General features: G+C 38.0%; 2 protein-coding genes and 1 pseudogene across 5 annotated transcripts; 1 reads left to right on the forward strand and 2 right to left on the reverse strand.

Moving 5' to 3' along the window:
- The first annotated feature begins 2250 nt into the window (after window positions 1–2250).
- On the forward strand, window positions 2251–6891 carry LOC146309425 (immunoglobulin lambda-1 light chain-like). Of its 2 annotated transcripts, none has more exons than XM_084744037.1 (4): window positions 2251–2344; window positions 2437–2762; window positions 5371–5404; window positions 6422–6891. In XM_084744037.1, exons 1-4 carry the CDS (start codon window positions 2305–2307, stop codon window positions 6736–6738), a joined length of 717 nt encoding a protein of 238 aa, XP_084600163.1. In that variant the 5' UTR covers window positions 2251–2304; the 3' UTR covers window positions 6739–6891. The 2 variants fall into 2 exon arrangements, with proteins under 2 accessions (XP_084600163.1, XP_084600162.1); XM_084744036.1 differs by lacking the exons at window positions 2251–2344; window positions 2437–2762 and adding exons at window positions 3615–3720; window positions 3806–4131.
- A 4189-nt stretch (window positions 6892–11080) lies between these two features.
- Window positions 11081–19838, reverse strand: LOC146309426 (immunoglobulin lambda-1 light chain-like). Of its 2 annotated transcripts, none has more exons than XM_084743918.1 (4): window positions 19721–19838; window positions 19302–19628; window positions 12340–12369; window positions 11081–11554 (listed from the first exon to the last, which is right to left on the reverse strand). In XM_084743918.1, exons 1-4 carry the CDS (start codon window positions 19758–19760, stop codon window positions 11238–11240), a joined length of 714 nt encoding a protein of 237 aa, XP_084600044.1. In that variant the 5' UTR covers window positions 19761–19838; the 3' UTR covers window positions 11081–11237. The 2 variants fall into 2 exon arrangements, with proteins under 2 accessions (XP_084600044.1, XP_084600043.1); XM_084743917.1 differs by lacking the exons at window positions 19302–19628; window positions 19721–19838 and adding exons at window positions 14992–15321; window positions 15414–15531.
- A 687-nt stretch (window positions 19839–20525) lies between these two features.
- On the reverse strand, window positions 20526–24043 carry LOC146309427 (immunoglobulin lambda-1 light chain-like; annotated as a pseudogene). The gene is made up of 5 exons (XR_014772430.1): window positions 23935–24043; window positions 23526–23842; window positions 22127–22190; window positions 21826–21970; window positions 20526–20943 (listed from the first exon to the last, which is right to left on the reverse strand). The product of XR_014772430.1 is annotated as an immunoglobulin lambda-1 light chain-like (transcript).
- Between the last annotated feature and the right edge of the window lie 3601 nt (window positions 24044–27644).

Raw genomic sequence — 27644 nt, forward strand, 5'->3', positions numbered from 1 at the left:
TAGAAGATCAGCTGAAATGAGCAAATGAAACTGAGTTTTCATCCTCTGTCAGTGAAGCATCACCTCTCTACTCCTCCCTCTCTTCCCAGGATGCACCTGCAGGCCTCCTCTCCTTATTTATAGCTCCATGTAAATGAAGAGGTCAAGTGTCAGCTCTCTGTAAAATCAGAGGGGACTGAATTAAATTACATTTATTAGTACAAGTGAGCAAAGAAACAAATGTATGAGAATCAAACTGCAGGAAGTCTTTTTCACATCATGTAAAGTTTTGGGGTCAGGGGGGAGACATTGTCCACATTGACAGATGAGAGCAAGAAATGTGACGCAGCATGCAGATTGAAGCAAAGCTCCTCCTCCTGTCAGTCCCTCTCAGTTTCAGTGTTGTATTAAATTGCTCCTCCAGCACCTCCTCTCCTCATCCTCCAAAGCCTCTAATCTGTCAGCAGTCAGCTCACTTTCCAAGTTACAAGGCCATTCTCAGCACACACTGACAACATGCTGGGGACCCTCTGCACTCTCATCACTGCTCTAACATGTAAGGAGGCTGACTTACTGCAGCTTTGACCTCATGTTGGATTCATCAGTCTGTGTGTTTCTCTTGACTCCATGTCATCTTGTTGTTTCCAGGTGTGAGTGGTGTGACGGTGGTGACACAGAAGCCTCCTGTTGTGACAAAGAGGACAGGAGAGACAGTCACCATGGACTGTAACCTGGGGACTGTTACTCGCAGTGCTGCTCGCTGGTATAAACAGATCCCAGGAGGAGTTCCTCAGTTTGTGTTGGTGTTTAAGCACGACTGGAGCTCTCCACAGTATGGCTCTGGATTTTCCTCTCCAAAGTTCAAATCTACTCATCAGTCAAGATCAGATTATCGTTTGATCATCAACAATGTGGAGGAGGGAGACTCAGCAGTTTATTACTGTCACACATGGGACGACATTGTTACTGAGAACGTATCACAGTGATTTCCCCTGTGACAAAAACCTCCTCACTAAATACTTCTGCTTTTTGAGTATCCAACACATCTGGACTGACTTTGAAGTACTAAAACAAAGCTTTTCATTTTCCCTACAAATAAAAAATTCTATATATTATGTCAAACTCCTCAAATCTTTTGCATGGATTCCTACAATTTCTTACACAATGTGAATATAATACATTTACATTAATCCCACTTCATGAGACAGGCAATGAAGACAACTGCTGCACAACTGTGACAGAAACAAACAGTAAACAGATGAATTTGACAACAGGACACTTAGAGACAAAGATTCCTGACTTGTCTTTAATTAGTGAGTCAGAACAATTTGGATTAGTAAACAACGACTGAAATGACAAATGTAAAGACCAAAGATTATATATTTATCCTATGGAGAGGTATATGATCACTTAAAGATTTTGATAGGAAGGTAAACATAAATTAATCTTATATCACCCTTGGAGTCGACAATGCACAGAAAAAAAATCAACGTGCTGCCAAACACAACAGAAAGACACATTTTTATGAACAACAGAAGTTCAGTGAGTTGATCAGTTGAAGTTTATGACTGTGTTTGATGAGTTGAACCACAGAGAACCCAGCAAACATGAGACGTCTGCCAGATGTGCCGACCATGTTTATCTTGTGTCAGTCAGTACAAGACCAAATCTGTGTGTCCACAACGTGCAACTGTGGTCCAACATCTGGACGTTTCACTAAGACTAATTGAAGTCTGTAAGGGGGATTTTTGAACATCTGTGGATGTGCAGGTGGAATCTCCCCCAGAGTCTAGACGCTGGTGGTGGTGGAGTAAAACCAACAGATGGAGGATGAAACCTCACAGTTGAAACTCTTGGATCAACCTGAGGGACAAGGTGGTGATGGGCAGGCAGTCATGGGTCTGAAAAACAGAACAACAGAGACACAGTGATATTTAAAGAAGAGTATCTGAAGATTGATTGGCTCAAGGAACTCAGGCAGAAAGATCATTGGACAGATATGCTGATGTGAGAATGAATGAAAGGGATTCTGTAAATGCAGGAAAGCAGAAGTGACAGAGTTGATTGAAGTGAAAAAATAACAAAAAGAAATTAAGGTGAATAGGAAAAGACCAACTTTTTTTTAAAAGAAATAATTTAATATAAAACTGCACCTACGATGTAATTGATTGATGAATGAAAACAGTGTTGAGTGTTGAAACTCCTCCTCCTCCACTTCTCCTCTCCTCAGTGTCTTTATAAGCTTCAGTCTCTCTTCTCCTCACACTCCAACCTGCTCACCTCTCAGCTGGACAGTAAGGGACGTTTAAACCACACACTGACAACATGCTGGGGACCCTCTGCACTCTCATCACTGCTCTAACATGTAAGGAGGCTGACTTACTGCAGCTTTGACCTCATGTTGGATTCATCAGTCTGTGTGTTTCTCTTGACTCCATGTCATCTTGTTGTTTCCAGGTGTGAGTGGTGTGACGGTGGTGACACAGAAGCCTCCTGTTGTGGCGCTGAGGACAGGAGAGACAGTCACCATGGACTGTAACCTGGGGACTGTTACTAACAGTCCTGCTCGCTGGTATAAACAGATTCCAGGAGGAGTTCCTCAGTATGTGTTGAGGTTTTATCATGACTGGAGCTCTGTAAAGTATGGTTCTGGATTCTCCTCTCCCAAATTCACATCTACTCATCAGTCAACAACAGATTATCGTTTGATCATCAACAATGTGGAGGAGGGAGACTCAGCAGTTTATTACTGTCACACATGGGATGACTCTGCTAAGGAGCATGTATTACAGTGATTTACACTGTGACAAAATCCTCCTCACTAAATACTTCTGCTTTTTGAGAGTCTGACACTTGATCACAGAGCCATGAAACATCACTCTGTGAAACAACAAACTATGTTTGATATTTTATTAGAAATGCTAATTGGGATTCCTATATAAATTTTGAAAAGTAGATTTTCAGTTGCATTTTGCAAAAAAACAAAAATAGGTAAGCCACTGTTAAATATACACCACATTCAAGTCTGCGGGTTTATAAAAGCTGTTTTGAATCCCAAAATGTAAATAATATTTCTGAGATACATATGTGGTGATGATTGTTGAACTTCCAGATGAGATAAATCTGACAATAATCTAAATATATTAATTTTGCTTAATGAGGCAGAATTCAAGGTCAGCTACTTCACTGACAAACAGTTCATTAATGTGCAGCTAAAACATGAGCAAATACATTTTATCATTCAAATCTAGACTCAAGTTTTTGAGCATCTTAAAGGCCCCAAACATGTGATCATAAAATCAAAGGTTTTGCTTGAAATCCGGTTGAAATATGTAATTTATGATGAAAGCAGTGATCCCACAACATTTCTTAAAACTCCCCCCATATTATATTCAATTTATTCATATTCTGCCATTAAATCCTTGTAGATTTGACAGACATGAACCTCAACACTGATGCAAAGGACATCAGAAAGCCTCCACAGACAACAGGAACAAACTGAAACAAACTGATTTTTGGATTTGATGTAAAAACACACCATTCCTGCCACTGATTTAAAATGTTGTTGAGTGTTGAAACTCCTCCTCCTCCACTTCTCATCTCCTCAGTGTCTTTATAAGCTTCAGTCTCTTCTCCTCACACTCCAACCTGCTCACCTCTCAGCTGGACAGTAAGGGACGTTTACACCACACACTGACAACATGCTGGGGACCCTCTGCACTCTCATCACTGCTCTAACATGTAAGATATTCTTCTCAGTCCTTTTACAGCACAGATTTTCACACACAAACCTTTCACTCATGTATTTTTCTGTGTTTGTTGACAGATGTTGATGCAGCGAAGGTGGTGACCCAGACGCCTGCTGTCCACACAGTTTCTACAGGACAAGAAGTTGTTCTCAACTGCAACATTCAGAGAAATGATGGATATTATGTGACTTGGCAAAAACAGGTTCCTGGTGAAGTTCCTCAGTATGTTCTCAGATTTTTCCATAGTGACAGTTCACCCAGCTTTGGATCAGGATTCTCTTCAGACAGATTCAACTCTAAAGCCTCATCAAACATAGATTATCAGTTCATCATAAAGAGGACAGAGGCAGGAGACTCTGCTGTCTATTACTGTCAGACATGGGATAGTTCTGCATCTGCAGCTGTATCACAGTGATTTACTCTGTGACAAAAACCTCCTCAATAAATACTTCTGCTTTTTGACTCTCTGACACATCAACTAATGCTCTTTAACTGCTCTACATGAGACTTTAAAAATGACAATAAATCAATTTCCTCAATGCAGTTTGATATAAAATGCACTTTTGAAAACCTTTTTCTCAACATGAAGAAATAACTAAATTCAATGTTTGTTTGTTTTTGCTTTTCATTTTGTTTGATTAATTTTCACTTGACAGCACAGTGAAACAAAACACCAATGAGTCAGAAACAAATATAAATCAAAATTCATTCTTGATTTTGGAGAGAAATGTTTGTCGTAAATATCTGTATTGATCAGTAAGTAGAAATTATGAATTATTTATTTTTAAGGACTGAGAAACCCATCAGTAAAACATAATTAAATACAAGTATGTTAACCAGCTCTGTATGTGTGATTGGTGTTGTCAGCACTTTTATGCAGCATTACACCTCCCAAACACTAAGTTTATGTTAGTGGAGTTTTATAAGAGCTTGAACAGGTAGTTTGACCTCTCTGGAGTTTAACTGTCCTCAAACATCAGAAAATTCAATATGTTTAATAGAACACTATTTCTTTCATGTCTTTGGTAAACAGAAGGGACGTGAAGCTAGCGCCTATATGAAACATGAAATATTTCTTTAATTTGTGTGATAACAAAAATTTATGGTCGTTTTTTAATCTACGTCATCAAATGTTTAAGTCTAATTTGTAGCAATACTTATAATAAACACTGGGTTTTCATAAGTCATTAGAAAGAAAGAAAAACAATAATAAAACATGTTGTGTTCAATGTGAATGAAACACAGGATTATTAAATTTGATTGATGAAGATGATTTTTGTCTGCAGCACGTTAAACATAAAATGACTCTTATTCTCTCCCTGCAGTCAATAACAGTCAAGTTTAGCTGCATTGTCTGAATGAAGCTGTTTTGAAGGAGAACATTTTCATCATGAACATCAGACTGAATTCACTGATGATATCTGGACTTTTAACATCTCCACCATGAAAACAAAAGGCTGCAAGTGAAGATTCACAATCAGTCCTCAAGTGCAGCAGAGTTTGTGAATATCAGCAGACTGATGAAGTGAATGAGATGTTGACAGTGAAAGTTGGTCTCAACAGGATGTTTCAGTTCCACTCCCCTCATTAGTGAGAGTCAGGAGGTTTTTGTACGGCCATGTGTACAAACTGAATCACTGTGGTATTCGGACAAGGCACCAAGCTGACTGTGACAGGTAAGTACTTTTTAATTCATCATAAAACAAGATAGATTTTCTCTTTCTGATACTTTTTAGGAGAAAATAATCAATGTACATTTTGTTGATTGTTAAAAATATTTAACATATTGTTCAGTAAATAACAGATTTTTGAAATCAGGTTTGATACCAGACTGTGCCTTTGAAGGCAAAGAAAAGATTCACAAATGATCACAATATTTTAAATAATTATTTAATAACTCATTTAATAAATATTAAAGTGTTTCGATGGTTGAGGAGATTTTTAAAAGTTGGGAAATGTTTACAAGATTGTCCTTATTTTTAAAATTCAACATCGTACACTAAATCACTTCATTTGTAACGTTCATTTACTAATCTTCTAAACCTGAGGGATCATTTTAAACTTACAGGAACTTCATTTTGTCTGTTTGTTTATTTTGGCATTTTGATAGACAACACAAAATCAAATTTCAAAATAATAATACAAGAATTTAAATATCATTGTGTGAGACAAAGAATGTGATTTAATGAATTTTTCCCAACATAAAAATGGTATAGTTTTGTATGGTATGGTATCAATATTGCATAAGATTATTTATTGTCTCATATTATGGGTTATGTTATATCATAATATGTATATATATGTGTTGAGACTGTATTACAGTAAAGTGCTTATTAAATTAAATCCATAAAATCCATGTCATTCCTGATCATTTATCAAGAATCTTATTTTGTTTTTGTTTTTTTTAAAGCACAGTTGTCATCCCTACAATATTGTTGCATTTTTTGAGTTTGAGGCATTTAGTCAAATATATTGTGATTTTTGATTCTGTTCACGTCATCCAGACCTATACTGAAGTGATTAAAATATGACCAGAACACTGGTCAAATTTTAGGAGGTGAACTAAATATTTTGTTGATTTAAAATTTTTGGTTCTTCAGCAATAAAATTAATGAAATAACCTCTTACTCTCATACTTTATGTCAGTGATTTGATTTCTAGTTATCTGATGAATGTCCTTCATGTATTTTCAGACTCCAGTCTCTCTCCTCCTGTCCTGACAGTCTTCCCTCCGTCCAGTGCTGAGCTCCAGTCCAACAAAGCCACTCTGGTCTGTCTGTCCAGTCAGTCTGTGCCTTTTGCAGATGTGAGCTGGTTGGCTGCTGGGAGTCCAGTGAGCAGTGGGATCTCTACCAGCACCGCTGTTCAGCAACCAGACCAGACTTTCAAAATCAGCAGCTATCTGGACATCCAGACGTCAGACTGGAACATGGATAAGGTTTACACATGTAAAGTGTCTCTGGGCTCCCAGACTTCAGAGAAAAACATCAACAAGTCAGACTGTCTCTGAAGAATAGTAGAGGAGCAGAATGACCATTTCAAATCTGCTTCTTTACTGTTTGTGCTCTTTGCTCATTACAAGGTTCACATGTTAGAAAAGATGTGTCTGCATGCTTGTAATAAATGTTGTGACAGTTAGGTGGCGGTGTTGTATCAGCTTTGCTACTGCTGCTTTTTTCAAGAATCATTCAATAAAAAGACATTGTGATCAAAAATTGTTTGTGTTTATTTGTACACATAAGAAAATACCATTTAGCATGTTTTGGTGGAAATAATTGCAGCATTCACTAGACTTTATTTTTTTCGTTCTTGTTGAAAATTAATGTAAATCTAGGACTCATAGATAACACGCATATTTCTTACTTGAATATGTATATTTAATTCTGAAAACACATTGCTTTGAGATGTTAATTTGCAATAAAATCACAACAGAGAGATTAATGTAACTGACTGGTTTTAGTTTTTTAGTTAAGACGTTATGAAAACAGATGAAATGAGCAAATGAAACTGAGTTTTCATCCTCTGTCAGTGAAGCATCACCTCTCTACTCCTCCCTCTCTTCCTGCCCAGGATGCACCTGCAGGCCTCCTCTCCTTATTTATAGCTCCATGTAAATGAAGAGGTCAAGTGTCAGCTCTCTGTAAAATCACAGGGAACTCAATTAAATTACATTTATTAGTACAAGTGAGCAAAGAAACAAATGTATGAGAATCAAACTGCAGGAAGTCTTTTTCACATCATGTAAAGTTTTGAGGTCAGGGGGGAGACATTGTCCACATTGACAGATGAGAGCAAGAAATGTGACGCAGCATGCAGATTGAAGCAAAGCTCCTCCTCCTGTCAGTCCCTCTCAGTTTCAGTGTTGTATTAAATTGCTCCTCCAGCACCTCCTCTCCTCATCCTCCAAAGCCTCTAATCTGTCAGCAGTCAGCTCACTTTCCAAGTTACAAGGCCATTCTCAGCACACACTGACAACATGCTGGGGACCCTCTGCACTCTCATCACTGCTCTAACATGTAAGGAGGCTGACTTACTGCAGCTTTGACCTCATGTTGGATTCATCAGTCTGTGTGTTTCTCTTGACTCCATGTCATCTTGTTGTTTCCAGGTGTGAGTGGTGTGACGGTGGTGACACAGAAGCCTCCTGTTGTGACAAAGAGGACAGGAGAGACAGTCACCATGGACTGTAACCTGGGGACTGTTACTAATGATGCTGCTCACTGGTATAAACAGATTCCAGGAGGAGTTACTCAGTATGTGCTGATGTTTTATCACGGCTGGAGCTCTGTAAGGTATGGTTCTGGATTCTCCTCTCCAAAGTTCAAATCTACTCATCAGTCAAGATCAGATTATCGTTTGATCATCAACAATGTGGAGGAGGGAGACTCAGCAGTTTATTACTGTAAAACATGGGACAGCTCTGTTGATGAGTTCGTATCACAGTGATTTCCACTGTGACAAAAACCTCCTCACTAAATACTTCTGCTTTTTGAGAGTCTGACACTTGATCACTGAACCATGAAACATCACTCTGTGTAACGACAAACTATGTTTGATAAATTAGCAGAAATGCTAATTGGGATTCCTACATGAATTTTGAAAAGTATATCTTCAGTTGCATTTTTCACACAAAATGAATGAAAACCAAAAACAGGCAAATCACTGTTAAATATACACCACATTCAAGCATAATAGAGTCTGTGGGTTTATAAAAGCTGTTTTGAATTCCCAAAATGTAAATAATATTTCTGAGATACATAGGTGGTGATGATTGTCAAACTTGATGAGATAAATCTGACAATAATCTAAATATATTAATTTAGTTTCATGAATTCTACATCAGCTGCTTCACTGCCAAACAGTTCATTAATGTGCAGCTAAAACATGAGCAAATACATTTTATCATTCAAATCTGAACTCACGTTTTTGAGCATCCTAAAGGCCCCAAACATGTGATCATAAAATCAATGATTTTGCTTGAAATCCAGTTGAAATATGTAATTTATGATGACAGCAGTGATTCAAAATTTCTTCCCCAGGTCAAAGACAAAACATACACCCTTGATTTTATATGATAAAACACTAATCAAAACATATTTATTAAAATAATTTTCAATTTCTGTCATATTCTGCCATTAAATCCGTGTAGATTTGACAGACATGAACCTCAACACTGATGCAAAGGACATCAGAAAGCCTCCACAGACAACAGGAACAAACTGAAACAAACTGATTTTTGGATATGATGTAAAAACACACCATTCCTGCCACTGATTTAAAATGTTGTTGAGTGTTGAAACTCCTCCTCCTCCACTTCTCCTCTCCTCAGTGTCTTTATAAGCTTCAGTCTCTCTTCTCCTCACACTCCAACCTGCTCACCTCTCAGCTGGACAGTAAGGGACGTTTACACCACACACTGACAACATGCTGGGGACCCTCTGCACTCTCATCACTGCTCTAACATGTAAGATATTCTTCTCAGTCCTTTTACAGCACAGATTTTCACACACAAACCTTTCACTCATGTATTTTTCTGTGTTTGTTGACAGATGTTGATGCAGTGATAGTGTTGACCCAGACGCCTGCTGTCCACACAGTTTCTACAGGACAAGAAGTTGTCCTCAACTGCAACATTCAGAGATATGATACTGCTTCTGTCAGATGGTATAAACAGGTTCCTGGTGAAGTTCCTCAGTATGTTCTCAAATTTTACTATGAGGACAGCTCACCCAACTTTGGATCAGGATTCTCTTCAGACAGATTCAACTCTAAAGCCTCATCAAACATAGATTATCAGTTCATCATAAAGAGGACAGAGGCAGGAGACTCTGCTGTCTATTACTGTCACACATGGGACAACTCTGCTGATGAGCACGTATCACTACTTCTGCTTTTTGACCCTCTGAATCATCAACTAATGCTCTCTATAACTGCTCTACATGAGACTTTATAAATGACTCCAAGCCAGTTTACTCAAGCTGTTCTTGAAAAATCATTTTTATGTAAAAGTTTACATAAAATGATTATGTAAGTCTCAATAAGCAGAAGTATTTAGTGATAAGGTTTTTGTCACAGTGTAAATCACTGTGATGACATCTCTTTAACAGGGTCGTCCCATGTTTGACAGTAATAAACTGCTGAGTCTCCCTCCTCCACATTGTTGATGATCAAATGATAATCTGATGTTGATTGATGAGTAGATGTGAACTTTGGAGAGGAGAATCCAGAACCATACTCTACAGAGCTCCACCCATGATAAAACCTCAGCACATACTGAGTAACTCCTCCTGGAATCTGTTTATACCACCGAGCAGCACTGTTAGTAACAGTCCCCAGGTTACAGTCCATGGTGACTGTCTCTCCTGTCCTCTTTGTCAAAACAGGAGGCTTCTGTGTCACCACCGTCACACCACTCACACCTGGAAACAACAAGATGACATGGAGTCAAGAGAAACACACAGACTGATGAATCCAACATGAGGTCAAAGCTGCAGTAAGTCAGCCTCCTTACATGTTAGAGCAGTGATGAGAGTGCAGAGGGTCCCCAGCATGTTGTCAGTGTGTGCTGAGAATGGCCTTGTAACTTGGAAAGTGAGCTGACTGCTGACAGATTAGAGGCTTTGGAGGATGAGGAGAGGAGGTGCTGGAGGAGCAATTTAATACAACACTGAAACTGAGAGGGACTGACAGGAGGAGGAGCTTTGCTTCAATCTGCATGCTGCGTCACATTTCTTGCTCTCATCTGTCAATGTGGACAATGTCTCCCCCCTGACCTCAAAACTTTACATGATGTGAAAAAGACTAGTTTGATTCTCATACATTTGTTTCTTTGCTCACTTTCTAATAAATGTGATTTAATTCAGTTCCCTGTGATTTTACAGAGAGCTGAGACTTGACCTCTTCATTTACATGGAGCTATAAATAAGGAGAGGAGGCCTGCAGGTGCATCCTGGGCAGGAAGAGAGGGAGGAGTAGAGAGGTGATGCTTCACTGACAGAGGATGAAAACTCAGTTTCATTTGCTCATTTCATCTGTTTTCATAACGTCTTAACTAAAAAACTAAAACCAGTCAGTTACATTAATCTCTCTGTTGTGATTTTATTGCAAATTAACATCTCAAAGCAATGTGTTTTCAGAATTAAATATACATATTCAAGTAAGAAATATGCGTGTTATCTATGAGTCCTAGATTTACATTAATTTTCAACAAGAACGAAAAAAATAAAGTCTAGTGAATGCTGCAATTATTTCCACCAAAACATGCTAAATGGTATTTTCTTATGTGTACAAATAAACACAAACAATTTTTGATCACAATGTCTTTTTATTGAATGATTCTTGAAAAAAGCAGCAGTAGCAAAGCTGATACAACACCGCCACCTAACTGTCACAACATTTATTACAAGCATGCAGACACATCTTTTCTAACATGTGAACCTTGTAATGAGCAAAGAGCACAAACAGTAAAGAAGCAGATTTGAAATGGTCATTCTGCTCCTCTACTATTCTTCAGAGACAGTCTGACTTGTTGATGTTTTTCTCTGAAGTCTGGGAGCCCAGAGACACTTTACATGTGTAAACCTTATCCATGTTCCAGTCTGACGTCTGGATGTCCAGATAGCTGCTGATTTTGAAAGTCTGGTCTGGTTGCTGAACAGCGGTGCTGGTAGAGATCCCACTGCTCACTGGACTCCCAGCAGCCAACCAGCTCACATCTGCAAAAGGCACAGACTGACTGGACAGACAGACCAGAGTGGCTTTGTTGGACTGGAGCTCAGCACTGGACGGAGGGAAGACTGTCAGGACAGGAGGAGAGAGACTGGAGTCTGAAAATACATGAAGGACATTCATCAAATAATTAGAAATCAAATCACTGTTAAAAAATATAAGAGTTACATGTTATTTTATTTTTATTTGTTTAACAACTAAACTGAAGAAGTAAAACTTCTAAAATCTTCAAAAACTTAGAAATCTTCAGGTAAAACATGAGCAGTGTTCCTCTTTAAAATTTAATCTATCAATCACAAACAACAACTGAACTCAACACAAGAAATATTTTGTTAACTTCAGTTTTATTTTGTGTTGTCAACAAATTCATCAAGTCACCTTCTGTGTCTTATAAGATGGTATCTGAACTCTAATATGATGACTTCAGTCACTCTGACAAATTTCTGCTTTTGTTGATGTTTAACTGACAATTAAAGAAAAAATGTCAGGATTTCAAAGAGCAAAAATAATATTTTGACCATCAGTAAATAAATATTCAAAACACTTTAATTTGGTGTTGATATCACAATCCAAACTGTATCATTTAATTTAGGGTTTTGCCATGTTAAATCTTGTGTTAAGTTGTCGAAATAAAGAAGTTCAATCTCTTTTTCCTGTCCTCAAACATCAAAAATCTCTAGAAAACATTTTAAATATTGTGGTGATTTTCTCTTCAAACTCTGTCTGGTATCAAAGCAGATGTAAGAGAGTCAATATAATATTCATTAAATAACGTGAAATATTTTTTTTAACAATTAGCAACATATAAATTGATTATTTTCTCCTAAAAAGTATCAGAAAGAGAAAATGTCTCTTGTTTTATGATGAATTAAAAAGTACTTACCTGTCACAGTCAGCTTGGTGCCTTGTCCGAATACCACAGTGATTCAGTTTGTACACATGGCCGTACAAAAACCTCCTGACTCTCACTAATGAGGGGAGTGGAACTGAAACATCCTGTTGAGACCAACTTTCACTGTCAACATCTCATTCACTTCATCAGTCTGCTGATATTCACAAACTCTGCTGCACTTGAGGACTGATTGTGAATCTTCACTTGCAGCCCTTTTGTTTTCATGGTGGAGATGTTAAAAGTCCAGATATCATCAGTGAATTCAGTCTGATGTTCATGATGAAAATGTTCTCCTTCAAAACAGCTTCATTCAGACAATGCAGCTAAACTTGACTGTTATTGACTGCAGGGAGAGAATAAGAGTCATTTTATGTTTAACTTGCTGCAGACAAAAGTCGTCTTCAAACAATCAAATTTAATAATCCTGTGTTTCATTCACATTGAACACAATATGTTTCATTATTGTTTTTCCTTCCTTTCTAACGACTTAATGAAAACCTAGTGTTTAATATAAGTATTGTTACAAATTAGACTTCAACATTTGATGACGTAGATTAAAAAACGACCATAAATTTTTGTCATCACACAAATTAAAGAAATATTTCATGTTTCATATGGGCTCTAGCTTCATGTCCCTTCTGTTTGCCAAAGACATGAAAGAAATATACAGTGTTTTATGAAACGTAGTGAATTTTCTGATGTTCGAGGTCAGTTAAATTCCCGACAGGTCAAACTCCCTGTTCAACCTCTTATAAACAATGTGTCAACAATGTGTAATGCTGCATAAAAAGTGAAGACACCAATCACACATACAGAGCTGTTTAACATACTAATATTTAATCACGTTTTACAGACAGGTTTCTGAGTCCTTCAAAATAAATAATTCATCATTTCTACTCACTGATTGATACAGATATTTACCACATACATTTTTCTCCAAGATCAAGAATGAATCTCAGTGTTTATCTTTGTTTATCACTCATTGGTGTTTTGTTTTTACCTTGCGGTCAAGTGAAAATAAAAAGAACAAAATGAAAAGTAAAAACTAATGAACACCGAATGTAGTTATTTCTTCTCGATGAGTGTTGACAGAGATTTAAAAAGTACATTCAATATCAAACTGCTTTGAGGAAACTGGTTTATTGTCATATTTAGAATTGCATGTAAATAAGTTATAAAGAGCATTAGTTAATATGTCAGAGTCAAAAAGCAGAAGTATTTATTGAGGAGGTTTTTGTCACAGACTAAATCACTGTGATACCTCCTCCTTACCAGAGTTGTCCCATGTGTTACAGTAATAGACAGCAGAGTCTCCTGCCTCTGTCCTCTTTATGATGAACTGATAATCTATGTTTGATGAGGCTTTAGAGTTGAATCTGTCTGAAGAGAATCCTGATCCAAAGCTGGGTGAACTGTGCTCATGGTAAAATCTGAGAACATACTGAGGAACTTCACCAGGAACCTGTTTATACCAGTGGACATAATAATTTTCTGGTCTTTCGATGTTGCAGTTGAGAACAACTTCTTGTCCTGTAGAAACTGTGTGGACAGCAGGCGTCTGGGTCAACACCTTCGCTGCATCAACATCTGTCAACAAACACAGAAAAATACATGAGTGAAAGGTTTGTGTGTGAAAATCTGTGCTGTAAAAGGACTGAGAAGAATATCTTACATGTTAGAGCAGTGATGAGAGTGCAGAGGGTCCCCAGCATGTTGTCAGTGTGTGGTGTAAACGTCCCTTACTGTCCAGCTGAGAGGTGAGCAGGTTGGAGTGTGAGGAGAAGAGAGACTGAAGCTTATAAAGACACTGAGGAGAGGAGAAGTGGAGGAGGAGGAGTTTCAACACTCAACAACATTTTAAATCAGTGGCAGGAATGGTGTGTTTTTACATCATATCCAAAAATCAGTTTGTTTCAGTTTGTTCCTGTTGTCTGTGGAGGCTTTCTGATGTCCTTTGCATCAATGTTGAGCTTCATGTCTGTCAAATCTACACAGATTTAATGGCAGAATATGAATGAATTGAATATAATATGGGGGATTCTCAAGAATTTTGCGGGATCACTGCTTTCATCATAAATTACATATTTCAACTGGATTTCAAGCAAAACCTTTGATTTCATGATCACATGTTTGGGGCCTTTAAGATGCTCAAAAACTTGAGTCTAGATTTGAATGATAAAATGTATTTGCTCATGTTTTAGCTGCATATTAATGAACTGTTTGGCAGTTAAGCAGCTGACCTTGAATTCTATCTTACGAAGCAAAATTAATATATTTAGATTATTGTTAGATATATCTCATCAAGTTTAACAATCATCACCACCTATGTATTTCAAAAACTTTTACATTTTGGGAATTCAAAACAGCTTTTATAAACCCACAGACTCTATTATACTTGAATGTGGTGTATATTTAACAGTGCATTACCTGTTTTTGGTTTTCATTCATTTTGAGTGAAAAATGCAACTGAAGATCTATTTTTCAAAATTCATGTAGGAAGCCCAATTAGCATTTCTAATAAATTATCAAACATAGTTTGTCGTTACACAGAGTGATGTTTCATGGCTCTGTGATCAAGTGTCAGACTCTCAAAAAGCAGAAGTATTTAGTGAGGAGGTTTTTGTCACAGTGGAAATCACTGTGATACGTACTCACTAACAGAGCTGTCCCATGTGTGACAGTAATAAACTGCTGAGTCTCCCTCCTCCACATTGTTGATGATCAAACGATAATCTGATGTTGATTGATGAGTAGATGTGAACTTTGGAGAGGAGAATCCAGAACCATAGGTTGGAGAGCTTGAGCTGTGATAAAAATATATCACATACTGAGGAACTCCTCCTGGAATCTGTTTATACCAGCGAACACCACTGCCAGTAACAGTTCCCAGGTTACAGTCCATGGTGACTGTCTCTCCTGTCCCCTGTGTCACAACAGGAGGCTTCTGTGTCACCACCGTCACACCACTCACACCTGGAAACAACAAGATGACATGGAGTCAAGAGAAACACACAGACTGATGAATCCAACATGAGGTCAAAGCTGCAGTAAGTCAGCCTCCTTACATGTTAGAGCAGTGATGAGAGTGCAGAGGGTCCCCAGCATGTTGTCAGTGTGTGGTGTAAACGTCCCTTACTGTCCAGCTGAGAGGTGAGCAGGTTGGAGTGTGAGGAGAAGAGAGACTGAAGCTTATAAAGACACTGAGGAGAGGAGAAGTGGAGGAGGAGGAGTTTCAACACTCAACAATGGTTTCATTTATAGATACAACTTTCATCTGCCAATCTGTTATGGATATAATTTCAACACAGAAACTTTGCAAGTCATGTACCAACATTTTCAATGACTTTTAGATTTCCTGTCCCTGGAGAAACTGTTCTTGTGAATTTTCCTAACCAGGAACTCATTTTCTGATTATTCTGACACATGAATGCGGGATCATGTTCTGTGACCAACCAGTCTGGTAGTCCATGATCCAAGATACCACGCAAAGTGTCTACCTGCCATCAACTTGCACCTCAGAAGAGCAGGCTATGTGGTGTTGATTGAACTGGAGAAAGCAGAGATCATCAGTCTACAGGGTGGCACTGTGAGAAGATGATGGTGTCTTCCACTTCCACCTTTGACTGGTGACAAACTGAAGGGGTCCAGTGACGGTTTAACAAGGGACCATTTCATGATCAACACTGTTAAACAAACACTACATTGAAAGAAAATTGCAACAATAAATCCATATCATATTTATATTCATATCAATCAGGGCCAAAAATGGACAGAAGGAGTAAACTGAGGAGTTTTTTAAAGGATGCATTGAGGGTTAACAATATAATGAATACACTGAAAGAAAACATTTAAAAACTATCTAAATCAAATATATGAAAGGTTAGTTTTTTAAAATCTAGAAATAAAGAATTCAGAAATATGATGATGAAGACATCGATAAAATCACCTTGTGTGTCTGAGAAAATGGAATTTCAATTATCATTATAATTTAATTTAGTAGTAGTTAATTTGTTGTGGTTGCCTAGGAACCAAACATCACACATTATGCAGAGGTTGCTCTTTGTACCGTCAATAGCACTCCAATTGAAATATAAGTAAAGTTACACTTTCCTTGATGTAATATACTGTATATATATATTTAAAATTTGTTCATTGATGGGTTCCCATGGTTCTGCATCTCAATCTGGTGAGGAGGTTCTCAGGAGGGAACATGATACACATTGAGCAGTGCATCCAGAAAGAGTCCTACTGCTGTTCATTTACACAACAGTATGTTGAACAATGGTACACATTTTCTATGTATGTAGTGCACAGTATGTGATATCAGATGCAGCAAGACACAAACAACCCATTCATTTTGGATGAGTCAATTTTCTTTTAAATAATTAATTCACAATTTTAATTTTGTACTTTTATTCAGCAAAATGTTAGTGCAGGTGAAATACAGGAATCCTGCAAAGTTAAATATTTACCACATATCAAGAACTTTACCATGAAATTGTTTTTTTAAATAATAGATTGTTTTGTATATATTGTTCAAATCTTTTGTAGGGTGACACAGAGTTTTATTTGATGTATGAGTCTGTGATGGCCAAGGCCACACAAATGGACAGTTGAGGGTGAAACCATGCACACACTCACCTCACTTCTTTGTTCAATGCACAGGTTAGTTTAATTTGCAGTCAACCACACCCCAAACAATTCAGGTCCACGCTACAGTTTATTTGAGTTATAATTTCTTTATTTTCCTTTACCTTTACACAGTTTGGACAATGGAGTGCACACGTTTTCACACTGTAAGGTTAAATTTAGTAATTTTCTGTTGTATTAATCATTTTTCTTTGTCGTCTTTTGAGTTACCATGCTGGTGGGGGTGGTTTCCTCCTGGACAGGCAAAAGGTGTGGCCAAGCCGTGCAACCTGTTAAATCCTGTGGCCAGCTCATCGGGCCATACCATCTCCAGCCATCTCAGAGGGGGGTTTTGGGTTTACTTAGTTTTTTCTGTGTATTAGTTTTAGTAGATACCCATTTTGTTTCCTCCTTTTGTGTTAGTTGGTTTGGCCAAGCCAGTTTATATGTTCCCTCATGTTTCATTTCGCTAGGTCAGTTTGTTGCTGTCATTTTTTGAGTATAGTTGTATTCTGTTGACCTCTTTTATAGGCCTTGTTATTAAGTTCTTGGTTCATATTGTTTGGCATTTTTTGGGGTAAATAAAAACCGTCATTTTTCAACAAATTCCTGTTCTCCTCTTTGCATCACTGCTTGGTCTGTGATAGAGCCAAAAAGCAGAAGTATTTATTGAGGAGGTTTTTGTCACAGAGTAAATCACTGTGATATGTGCTCATTAGCAGAGTTGTCCCATGTCTGACAGTAATAGACAGCAGAGTCTCCTGCCTCTGTCCTCTTTATGATGAACTGATAATCTATGTTTGATGAGGCTTTAGAGTTGAATCTGTCTGAAGAGAATCCTGATCCAAATTCTGGTGAACTGCCCCCATGGAAAAATTTGAGAACATACTGAGGAGCTTCACCGGGAACATGTATATACCAGCGGACAGAATATCCATCATATCTTTGAATGTTGCAGTTGAGAACAACCTCTTGACCTGTAGAAACTGTGTGGACAGCAGGCGTCTGGGTCACCACCTTCGCTGCATCAACATCTGTCAACAAACACAGAAAAATACATGAGTGAAAGGTTTGTGTGTGAAAATCTGTGCTGTAAAAGGACTGAGAAGAATATCTTACATGTTAGAGCAGTGATGAGAGTGCAGAGGGTCCCCAGCATGTTGTCAGTGTGTGGTGTAAACGTCCCTTACTGTCCAGCTGAGAGGTGAGCAGGTTGGAGTGTGAGGAGAAGAGAGACTGAAGCTTATAAAGACACTGAGGAGAGGAAAAGTGGAGGAGGAGGAGTTTCAACACTCAACAACATTTTAAATCAGTGGCAGGAATGGTGTGTTTTTACATCATATCCAAAAATCAGTTTGTTTCAGTTTGTTCCTGTTGTCTGTGGAGGCTTTCTGATGTCCTTTGCATCAATGTTGAGGTTCATGTCTGTCAAATCTACAAGGATTTAATGGCAGAATATGACAGAAATTGAATATAATATTAATAAATATGTTTTGATTACTGTTTTATCATGTAAAATCGAGGGTGTATGTTTCACTTTGACCTGAGGATTTTCAAGAAGTTTTGTGAGATCACTGTTTTTTATCATAAATTACATATTCCCACTGGATTTCAAGCGAATTCTTTGATTTTATGATCACATGTTTGGGGCCTGTAAGATGCTCAAAAACTTGAATCCAGATTTGAATGATAAAATTCTCCAATTTGATTTTACTATTGGGTTTGGGCCGGGCGTCGGCTTGGTAGGATCCCTTAATAACTTTTAGCAGGTTTTAAGGCCTTGACACACTCAAAAACTCACAAAACTTTACACTTACAGCAGGAGTAGCAAAACCTCAAAGTATAAAAAGATCTTTCTCTCCTTATGTATTTGCTCATGTTTTAGCTGCACATTAATGAACTGTTTGGCAGTGAAGCAGCTGACCTCGAATTCATGAAACTAAATTAATATATTTAGATTATTGTCAGATTTATCTCATCAAGTTTAACAATCATCACCACCTATGTATCTCAGAAATATTATTTACATTTTGGGAATTCAAAACAGCTTTTATCAACCCACAGACTCTATTATGCTTGAATGTGGTGTATATTTAACAGTGCTTTGCCTGTTTTTGGTTTTCATTCATTTTGAGTGAAAAATGCAACTGAAGATCTACTTTTCAAAATTCATGTAGGAATCCCAATTAGCATTTCTAATAAATGATCATATTTAGTTTGTAGTTACACAGGGTGATGTTTCATGGCTCTGTGATCAAGTGTCAGACTCTCAAAAAGCAGAAATATTTAGTGAGGAGGTTTTTGTCACAGTGGAAATCACTGTGATACGTACTCATCAACAGAGCTGTCCCATGTGTGACAGTAATAAACTGCTGAGTCTCCCTCCTCCACATTGTTGATGATCAAACGATAATCTGATCTTGACTGATGAGTAGATTTGAACTTTGGAGAGGAGAATCCAGAACCATAGGTTGGAGAGCTGTAGCTGTGATAAAAATATAACACAAACTGAGGAACTCCTCCTGGAATCTGTTTATACCAGTAAGCAGTGTTGATAACAGTCCCCAGGTTACAGTCCATGGTGACTGTCTCTCCTGTCCTCAGCGCCACAACAGGAGGCTTCTGTGTCACCACCGTCACACCACTCACACCTGGAAACAACAAGATGACATGGAGTCAAGAGAAACACACAGACTGATGAATCCAACATGAGGTCAAAGCTGCAGTAAGTCAGCCTCCTTACATGTTAGAGCAGTGATGAGAGTGCAGAGGGTCCCCAGCATGTTGTCAGTGTGTGCTGAGAATGACCTTGTAACTTGGAAAGTGAGCTGACTGCTGACAGATTAGAGGCTTTGGAGGATGAGGAGAGGAGGTGCTGGAGGAGCAATTTAATACAACACTGAAACTGAGAGGGACTGACAGGAGGAGGAGCTTTGCTTCAATCTGCATGCTGCGTCACATTTCTTGTTCTCATCTGTCAATGTGGACAATGTCTCCCCCCTGACCTCAAAACTTTACATGATGTGAAAAAGATTTCCTGCAGTTTGGTTCTCATACATTTGTTTCTTTGCTCACTTGTACTAATGAATGTAATTTAATTGAGTTCCCTGTGATTTTACAGAGAGCTGACACTTGACCTCTTCATTTACATGGAGCTATAAATAAGGAGAGGAGGCCTGCAGGTGCATCCTGGGAAGGAAGAGAGGGAGGAGTAGAGAGGTGATGCTTCACTGACAGAGGATGAAAACTCAGTTTCATTTGCTCATTTCATCTGTGTTTTTAACGTCTTAACTAAAAAACTAAAACCAGTCAGTTACATTAATCTCTCTGTTGTGGTTTTATTGCAAATTAACATCTCAAAGCAATGTGTTTTCAGAATTAAATATACATATTCAAGTAAGAAATATGTGTGTTATCTATGAGTCCTAGATTTACAATAATTTTCAACAAGAACGAAAAAAATAAAGTCTAGTGAATGCTGCAATTATTTCCACCAAAACATGCTAAATGGTATTTTTATGTGTACAAATAAACACAAACAATTTTTGATCACAATGTCTTTTTATTGAATGATTCTTGAAAAAAGCAGCAGTAGCAAAGCTGATACAACACCTCCACCTAACTGTCACAACATTTATTACAAGCATGCAGACACATCTTTTCTAACATGTGAACCTTGTAATGAGCAAAGAGCACAAACAGTAAAGAAGCAGATTTGAAATGGTCATTCTGCTCCTCTACTATTCTTCAGAGACAGTCTGACTTGTTGATGTTTTTCTCTGAAGTCCAGAGTCCAGAGACGCTTTACATGTGTAAACCTTATCCATGTTCCAGTCTGACGTCTGGATGTCCAGATAGCTGCTGATTTGGAAAGTCTGGTCTGGTTGCTGAACAGCGGTGCTGGTAGAGATCCCACTGCTCACTGGACTCCCAGCAGCCAACCATGACTTGACCATGAAGTTTTGTTATCACACAAAATAAAGAAATATTTCATGTTTCATATGGGCTCTAGCATCATGTCCCTTCCGTTTGCCAAAGACTTGAAAGAAATATACAGTGTTTTATGAAACACAGTGACTTTGCTGATGTTCAAGGTCAATTAAACTCCAGAGAGGTCAAAGTCCCTGTTCAAGCTCTTATAAACAATGTGTTATAAAACTCCAGTGACATAAACTTATGTCAACTTATTTGGTGTTTGGGAGGTGTAGTGCTGCATAAAAAGTGAAGACACCAGTCACACATACAGAGCTGTTTAACATGCTTATATTTAATCATGTTTTACAGGCAGGTTTCTGAGTCCTTAAAAATAATAATTTGTCATTTCTACTTACTGATCGATACAGATATTTACAACATACATTTCTCTAAAGATCAAGAATGAATCTTGATTTATATGTTTATCACTCATTGGTGTTTTGTGTCACTGTGCTGTCAAGTGAAAATGAAAAGTAAAAACCAACAAACATTGAATTTAGTTATTTCTTCTTGTTTAGAGAAAACATTTTAAAAGTACATTTTATATCAAACTGCTTTGAGAAAACTGGTTTATTGTCATTTTTCAAGTCTCATGTCGAGCAGTTAAAGAGCATTAGTTGATGTGTCAGACACTCAAAAAGCAGAAGTAGTTATTGAGGAGGTTTTTGTCACAGAGTAAATCACTGTGATACAGCTGCAGATGCAGAACCATCCCATGTCTGACAGTAATAGACAGCAGAGTCTCCTGCCTCTGTCCTCTTTATGATGAACTGATAATCTATGTTTGATGAGGCTTTAGAGTTGAATCTGTCTGAAGAGAATCCTGATCCAAAGTAAGGTGAACTGCCAGAATAGAGAAAGCTCAAAACATACTGGGGAGTTTCACCAGGAACCTGTTTATACCAGCGGACATAATTTCCATCATATATCTGAATGTTGCAGTTGAGAACAACCTTTTGTCCTGTAGAAACTGTGTGGACAGCAGGCGTCTGGGTCACCACCTTCGCTGCATCAACATCTGTCAACAAACACAGAAAAATACATGAGTGAAAGGTTTGTGTGTGAAAATCTGTGCTGTAAAAGGACTGAGAAGAATATCTTACATGTTAGAGCAGTGATGAGAGTGCAGAGGGTCCCCAGCATGTTGTCAGTGTGTGGTGTAAACGTCCCTTACTGTCCAGCTGAGAGGTGAGCAGGTTGGAGTGTGAGGAGAAGAGAGACTGAAGCTTATAAAGACACTGAGGAGAGGAAAAGTGGAGGAGGAGGAGTTTCAACAATCAACAACATTTTAAATCAGTGGCAGGAATGGTGTGTTTTTACATCATATCCAAAAATCAGTTTGTTTCAGTTTGTTCCTGTTGTCTGTGGAGGCTTTCTGATGTCCTTTGCATCAGTGTTGAGGTTCATGTCTGTCAAATCTACACGGATCTACTGACAGAAAACTCACAAATTTATTTTCCTCAGTGTTTAATCAGATAAAAACTAAGGCTTATGTTTGATATGACTTGGGGATCTTCAAGAAATTTTGTAGGATCACTGCTCTCATCATAAATTACATACTTCAACTAACCCAACAAGAATTTCAAGCAAAAACTTTAATTTTATAACTACATGTTTGGGGCCTTTAGGATGCTTGCACCCAGGTTTGAATCAGTAAATTTTTGATTTGATTTTATTACTGACTGGAATGTTGTCCTTGGTTCACTTTTGACACTTTTGAAGCCCTTGACTTACTCAAAAACCCACATCAAGAGTAGCAAAACCTCAAAGGATAGAAAGATCTGTCTCTCATCATGCAAGGTCACAAAGAAGGTCATCATGAATTATTGTAATGCTTCAAATACACCATCTCAGAAACAATAGATCACTGAGACAATAAAAATGAAAAGGTAGCTTTTAAATTTGGTACAACTGCCTGTCAAGTTTGTTTTACAAAGTTCTCACAAAGCTCTATATTATGTGGGTAAACAGCATTCTAGATATAGTATAAAAGTTAACTTCTCATCTCTGTGTTTTTATTCTTCTAATAAATATTACTCTCAGCAAACAAATATTAATCATATTGATCCAAATAATTTTGACTTGTACTATTAAAAACTAATCAAACATGTTTGTATCTAAATGACCTGTATGCAGGTATGTTTTAGCTGCACATTAATGAACTGTTTGGCAGTAAAGGAGTTCTGCTTTCTCCCTCATGAAACAAAATTAATATGGTTTGATTATTATCAGACTAATCTAATCTGGAAGTGTAATAATTACCATTAACCATGTATCTCAAAAACATCATTGACATTTTGGGAATTCAGAACAACTTTTAAAAACCAATAAACTATATACACTTGAGTGTGGTGTATATTGCACCAGGCAATGCTTATTTTTAGTTTTCGTTAACTTTGTGTGAAAAGTGCAACTGAAGATTTATTTTGTAAAGATTCATGTAGGAATCCAAAAGCATTCAGAAAAAATATCTACACAGAGTGTTGTCTATCGGTTCTGTTATCAAGTGTCAGACCCCCTAAAAGCAGAAGTATTTGATGAAGTTTTTGTCACAGTGGGAATCACTGTGATACGTACTCAGAGCCATCATGTGTTTGACAGTAATAAACTGCTGAGTCTCCCTCCTCCACATTGTTGATGATCAAACGATAATCTGTTGTTGATTGATGAGTAGATGTGAACTTTGGAGAGGAGAATCCAGAACCATACTCTACAGAGCTCCAGCTATGATAAAACCTCAGCACAAACTGAGGAACTCCTCCTGGAATCTGTTTATACCAGCGAGCATTATTAGCAGCAGTCCCCAGGTTACAGTCCATGGTGACTGTCTCTCCTGTCCTCAGCGCCACAACAGGAGGCTTCTGTGTCACCACCGTCACACCACTCACACCTGGAAACAACAAGATGACATGGAGTCAAGAGAAACACACAGACTGATGAATCCAACATGAGGTCAAAGCTGCAGTAAGTCAGCCTCCTTACATGTTAGAGCAGTGATGAGAGTGCAGAGGGTCCCCAGCATGTTGTCAGTGTGTGCTGAGAATGGGCTTGTAACTTGGAAAGTGAGCTGACTGCTGATAGATTAGAGGCTTTGGAGGATGAGGAGAGGAGGTGCTGGAGGAGCAATTTAATACAACACTGAAACTGAGAGGGACTGACAGGAGGAGGAGCTTTGCTTCAATCTGCATGCTTTGATTTGTCTTATATCTTTTCTCATTTTAGTGCGAGTTACAAAAATCATCTTTATCTGATTCTCAAGTTTTGTTCAGTTCAAAACAAGACACTTATTGCAGGATGTGCATAAAACAATACACTTGTAAAAAGTAAAATGAGAATGAGTAAAACATCAGTGTGTTTCCAGTAATGACAGTTTCACAGAGAGCCGATACTCAAACTCTTCATTTACATAAAGCTAAATAAAGACAGGATGCCTGCAGGTGCATCCTGCTGATGAGAAAGAGCTGAAATATGAGCCCTCACTTCTGGTAAAATCTACTACTAAAAGCTACTCTTTTTCTGAAACGCTTCAAACCATTATCAGTGTCCTTTCCATTAGTTATCTGGTGCTGCTCTCTAGTGTGCAACAGAATAACAGCACCCTCCTGCATATGTTCCCCATTACATTTTTTTTTCAGTTGTTAACATGCGTTGGTTAAAACTGAGGTCACATTGTTGAAACCCTTCACACAGTCAGCGAAACATTATGTGTGTAACATTATGTGGACCAAACTGTGAATCTTTTTTCAGTGCTTTCACACAAAATGCACCCAGTGACAGCATTTTCCAAAATCTATGACCTCTTTTCTTGTCCATACTCCACCACTTCCAAAATGCTATATATTTGCAGCATATATATTTCATTCAAGCAAATTGCACACGTGTCATGACAGTTTTGCACAATAACCACCTGAATATGACTTGCTGATGAAAACTAATGAGCTGATTCTCAGTGAAATTATCGAACTTCTAAACATTCTTTCATCATTTGAGCCGTCACATGCAAAATGATCCCTTCAGTTATCAAAATCTATCAGACACGCATGTATATTCCATGAATACCCATGATATGGACTGTTTGTGGTGGCCTATGAGCTGACAGGTAACAGCAACGAACAAGGAATCACATGGAGGTCATTGTATGGCAAGTTTTCTCTGTTCAACTTTACACGGAAGATCAAAGGTGAATTTTCTGTTGACAGTACATGTAAGTAGTATAGTGAGAAGTAAACTCAGTTTATCCACCTTCTCAAAATAAGGCTAAGAGTTCACTCATCTATTTTCAGATCAACTGTATCAGTCAATGAGGTGAAAAAAGGTGGGTAAAGTACAGGTTACCACAACACTGCTCCATATAATACATTACTACACAAATAACTTTACTATACAAATTTGTATGAAGTTTATTGCAACTGAAAATAACTTACAATAATAAAAATAACTTATAATAATAAAAATAATATTGAAAGAAATGCAATGCAATTGCTTCTTCAATCATTCGACTCCCTAAATAACATGAATCTGGCCCAGTACCTCATTTTATGTGGCCCACAACAGGATATAATTTGCATAATACAGTTCTATGCTATTTTTTGTAAAAAAAAAAAAATAAAAATGCAAAAAAAAAAAGGAAAACAAAAAAATAAATAGTGAAATAGTACACAGTAGAATGCAAAGATACAACTTTAAACAGAATGTTAAATGTGAATTTTTACTTTGACGCTTGAGAGGGTTTGCTGTAGTCTGACAAAATGACTTGTCTGCTGTACTGCTGACAACCAGCAGAGGGCCAGTGACAAACAACAAACATCAGTTTGTGTGTGTGTGTGTGTGTGTGTGTGTGTGTGTGTGTGTGTGTGTGTGTGTGTGTGTGTGTGTGTGTGAGTGTTTGTGTGTATGTGTGGGTGATAAAAACAGGATAGTCACAAAGATGAAGAGGGAGGAATTTCAGATATTAATACCATGTAGCATACGCATTGCTGTCATTGACTTTGCTAAAAAATGATTTCTGTCTGAAAAAAAGCAGACATGGTCCCACACATCTGTGATCAGTCTGAATGATCAACAAATACTTTGCACAAATGAAATGAAATCTAGTGAAAATAACCATGTTCCACAGAAACAACAAACAACATGATTTAAACGCCCTCACACATTCACATTTATGCATCCAGCCTCTACAGCATGTGCAGATAGAGTAGTGGTTCTCCCCTAGTTTATTAAATCAATCATTAACAATGACAGGGAAAGCAATAAATAAAAAAGGATCCAAGATGAACTTCAGTTCACATGCATTCACACACACATGCAACCTCTTGACCTCCGTGGCTAAAGTTCTGTATAAGAAGTGGGATTCAAACACACCACTGGAAAAAGGAACTTTTTGTCAAGTCCAATGGTTCCTCCCACGTGTCTATGAGAAATGGTTCTTGAGCTATGAAAGGGGGCGTGACTAAGGTATAGGGGGTGGGGCATAAGTCACTAATGGTAAGCATAATGATGCATCCCACAGGAGTCTCAATGGTTCATGGGTTTGGCCATGGTACGTGAATCCATGTAGAACTTACAGGCCACTCCCTCTAATTATCATTTGACATCAACAGTTAACCAGGTGTCCTTTGACTAACCTATACAATATGTTGTGTGAGTCTCTTAATCCACTTGGAAGTTGTGCTCCTTTTTGCAACAGACATGCCCTCTTTTAGCATTGCTATAAAAATAAAGACACACATTCATATGCACACACACTTGACCTCCATGCCAAATGTCAGCCTCCTAGGGTGAAAACTGTGCTCACTAAGCTTTTTCAGTTTGGATTTCTTGTTGCCGCTGGATAACCAGGGCATGTTTTAGATGAGCATTTTTGTCACCAAACACTACGTTATAACCACCAAAGTAATAGCTATAGGCTAAGGTGGTAATAACTTGGAAGTCGGAAGCTTGAACTCAATGCAACCTGGTACATGTAGACACTTCCTATACGAGCAGAAAGACTCAGTTTTCTTGGTCAGCATCGCAGCACTGAGGAATGTATTGCTTAAACTGACAAGTGACAAATAAAACATAATTATTGGCATCTTCCTCGTCTGAGCTGTAACGTTAGCACCACTGAGTTAGCTAGCGTGGTGATATGGCTGGCAGATGTTGTTAAGTAGAAGGGAAATAGTTCCCACATGAAACTGCTCACAGCAAAGTCTATGGTTTATCTTGAGTAACTGGGTCATGATTTCTGGACAGACACATTGCTGTGGAATTTTTCAATTGTATATTTTTGGTGCTTTGAACACCACAAGTTGAGTGCCATCTGGCAACTCTCACCAAAACAATCTAGATACATACAGTAAATAGCACCACGGGTGACTGGGGAGAACTGTCCTTTTAATTTGTAATGGTGAGGTTAGTGTTGTCCACACCTGTCCGCAAGTTGCCCAATTCAGTTTTCCCGCCTCCACTTAAGTCACACCTGTTCCAGTGGACCCCTTTGGAAACTAACTTCAGAAAAATATGAACTGTAGTCAATGGTGAAAGACAAATTATTATTCGATCCCGTCTGAATTGTGCCTCAAATAGCTTTATGTTGTTTGTCAGTATAAAACAGGAATTTCCGAGTCAAGAAAGTCACCGCTTGTCATAAAACAGTTGAAGTATCAGACTGCGAAGAAACATAATTAGAAAGACCCCCAGAAATCCCACCA

Source organism: Lutjanus erythropterus, chromosome 19 (assembly GCF_056507025.1).
Source record: "Lutjanus erythropterus isolate fLutEry1 chromosome 19, fLutEry1.hap2, whole genome shotgun sequence".
In the NCBI taxonomy this organism is placed as follows: Eukaryota; Metazoa; Chordata; class Actinopteri; order Lutjaniformes; family Lutjanidae; genus Lutjanus; species Lutjanus erythropterus.

Excerpts from the sequence above, each read along its gene's own strand:
- LOC146309426 (XM_084743917.1), bottom strand. The coding sequence starts at position 15,453 with ATGCTGGGGACCCTCTGCACTCTCATCACTGCTCTAACAT. Across the intron at positions 12,370-14,991 it reads CTCTGTTAGTGAGTACGTAT|TCGGACAAGGCACCAAGCTG; the intron begins CACAGTGATTTC and ends TCACTGTGGTAT. Across the intron at positions 11,555-12,339 it reads CACCAAGCTGACTGTGACAG|ACTCCAGTCTCTCTCCTCCT; the intron begins GTAAGTACTTTT and ends ATGTATTTTCAG.
- LOC146309425 (XM_084744037.1), top strand. The coding sequence starts at position 2,305 with ATGCTGGGGACCCTCTGCACTCTCATCACTGCTCTAACAT. Across the intron at positions 2,345-2,436 it reads TCTCATCACTGCTCTAACAT|GTGTGAGTGGTGTGACGGTG; the intron begins GTAAGGAGGCTG and ends TGTTGTTTCCAG. Across the intron at positions 2,763-5,370 it reads ATGACTCTGCTAAGGAGCAT|GTATTCGGACAAGGCACCAA; the intron begins GTATTACAGTGA and ends TGAATCACTGTG.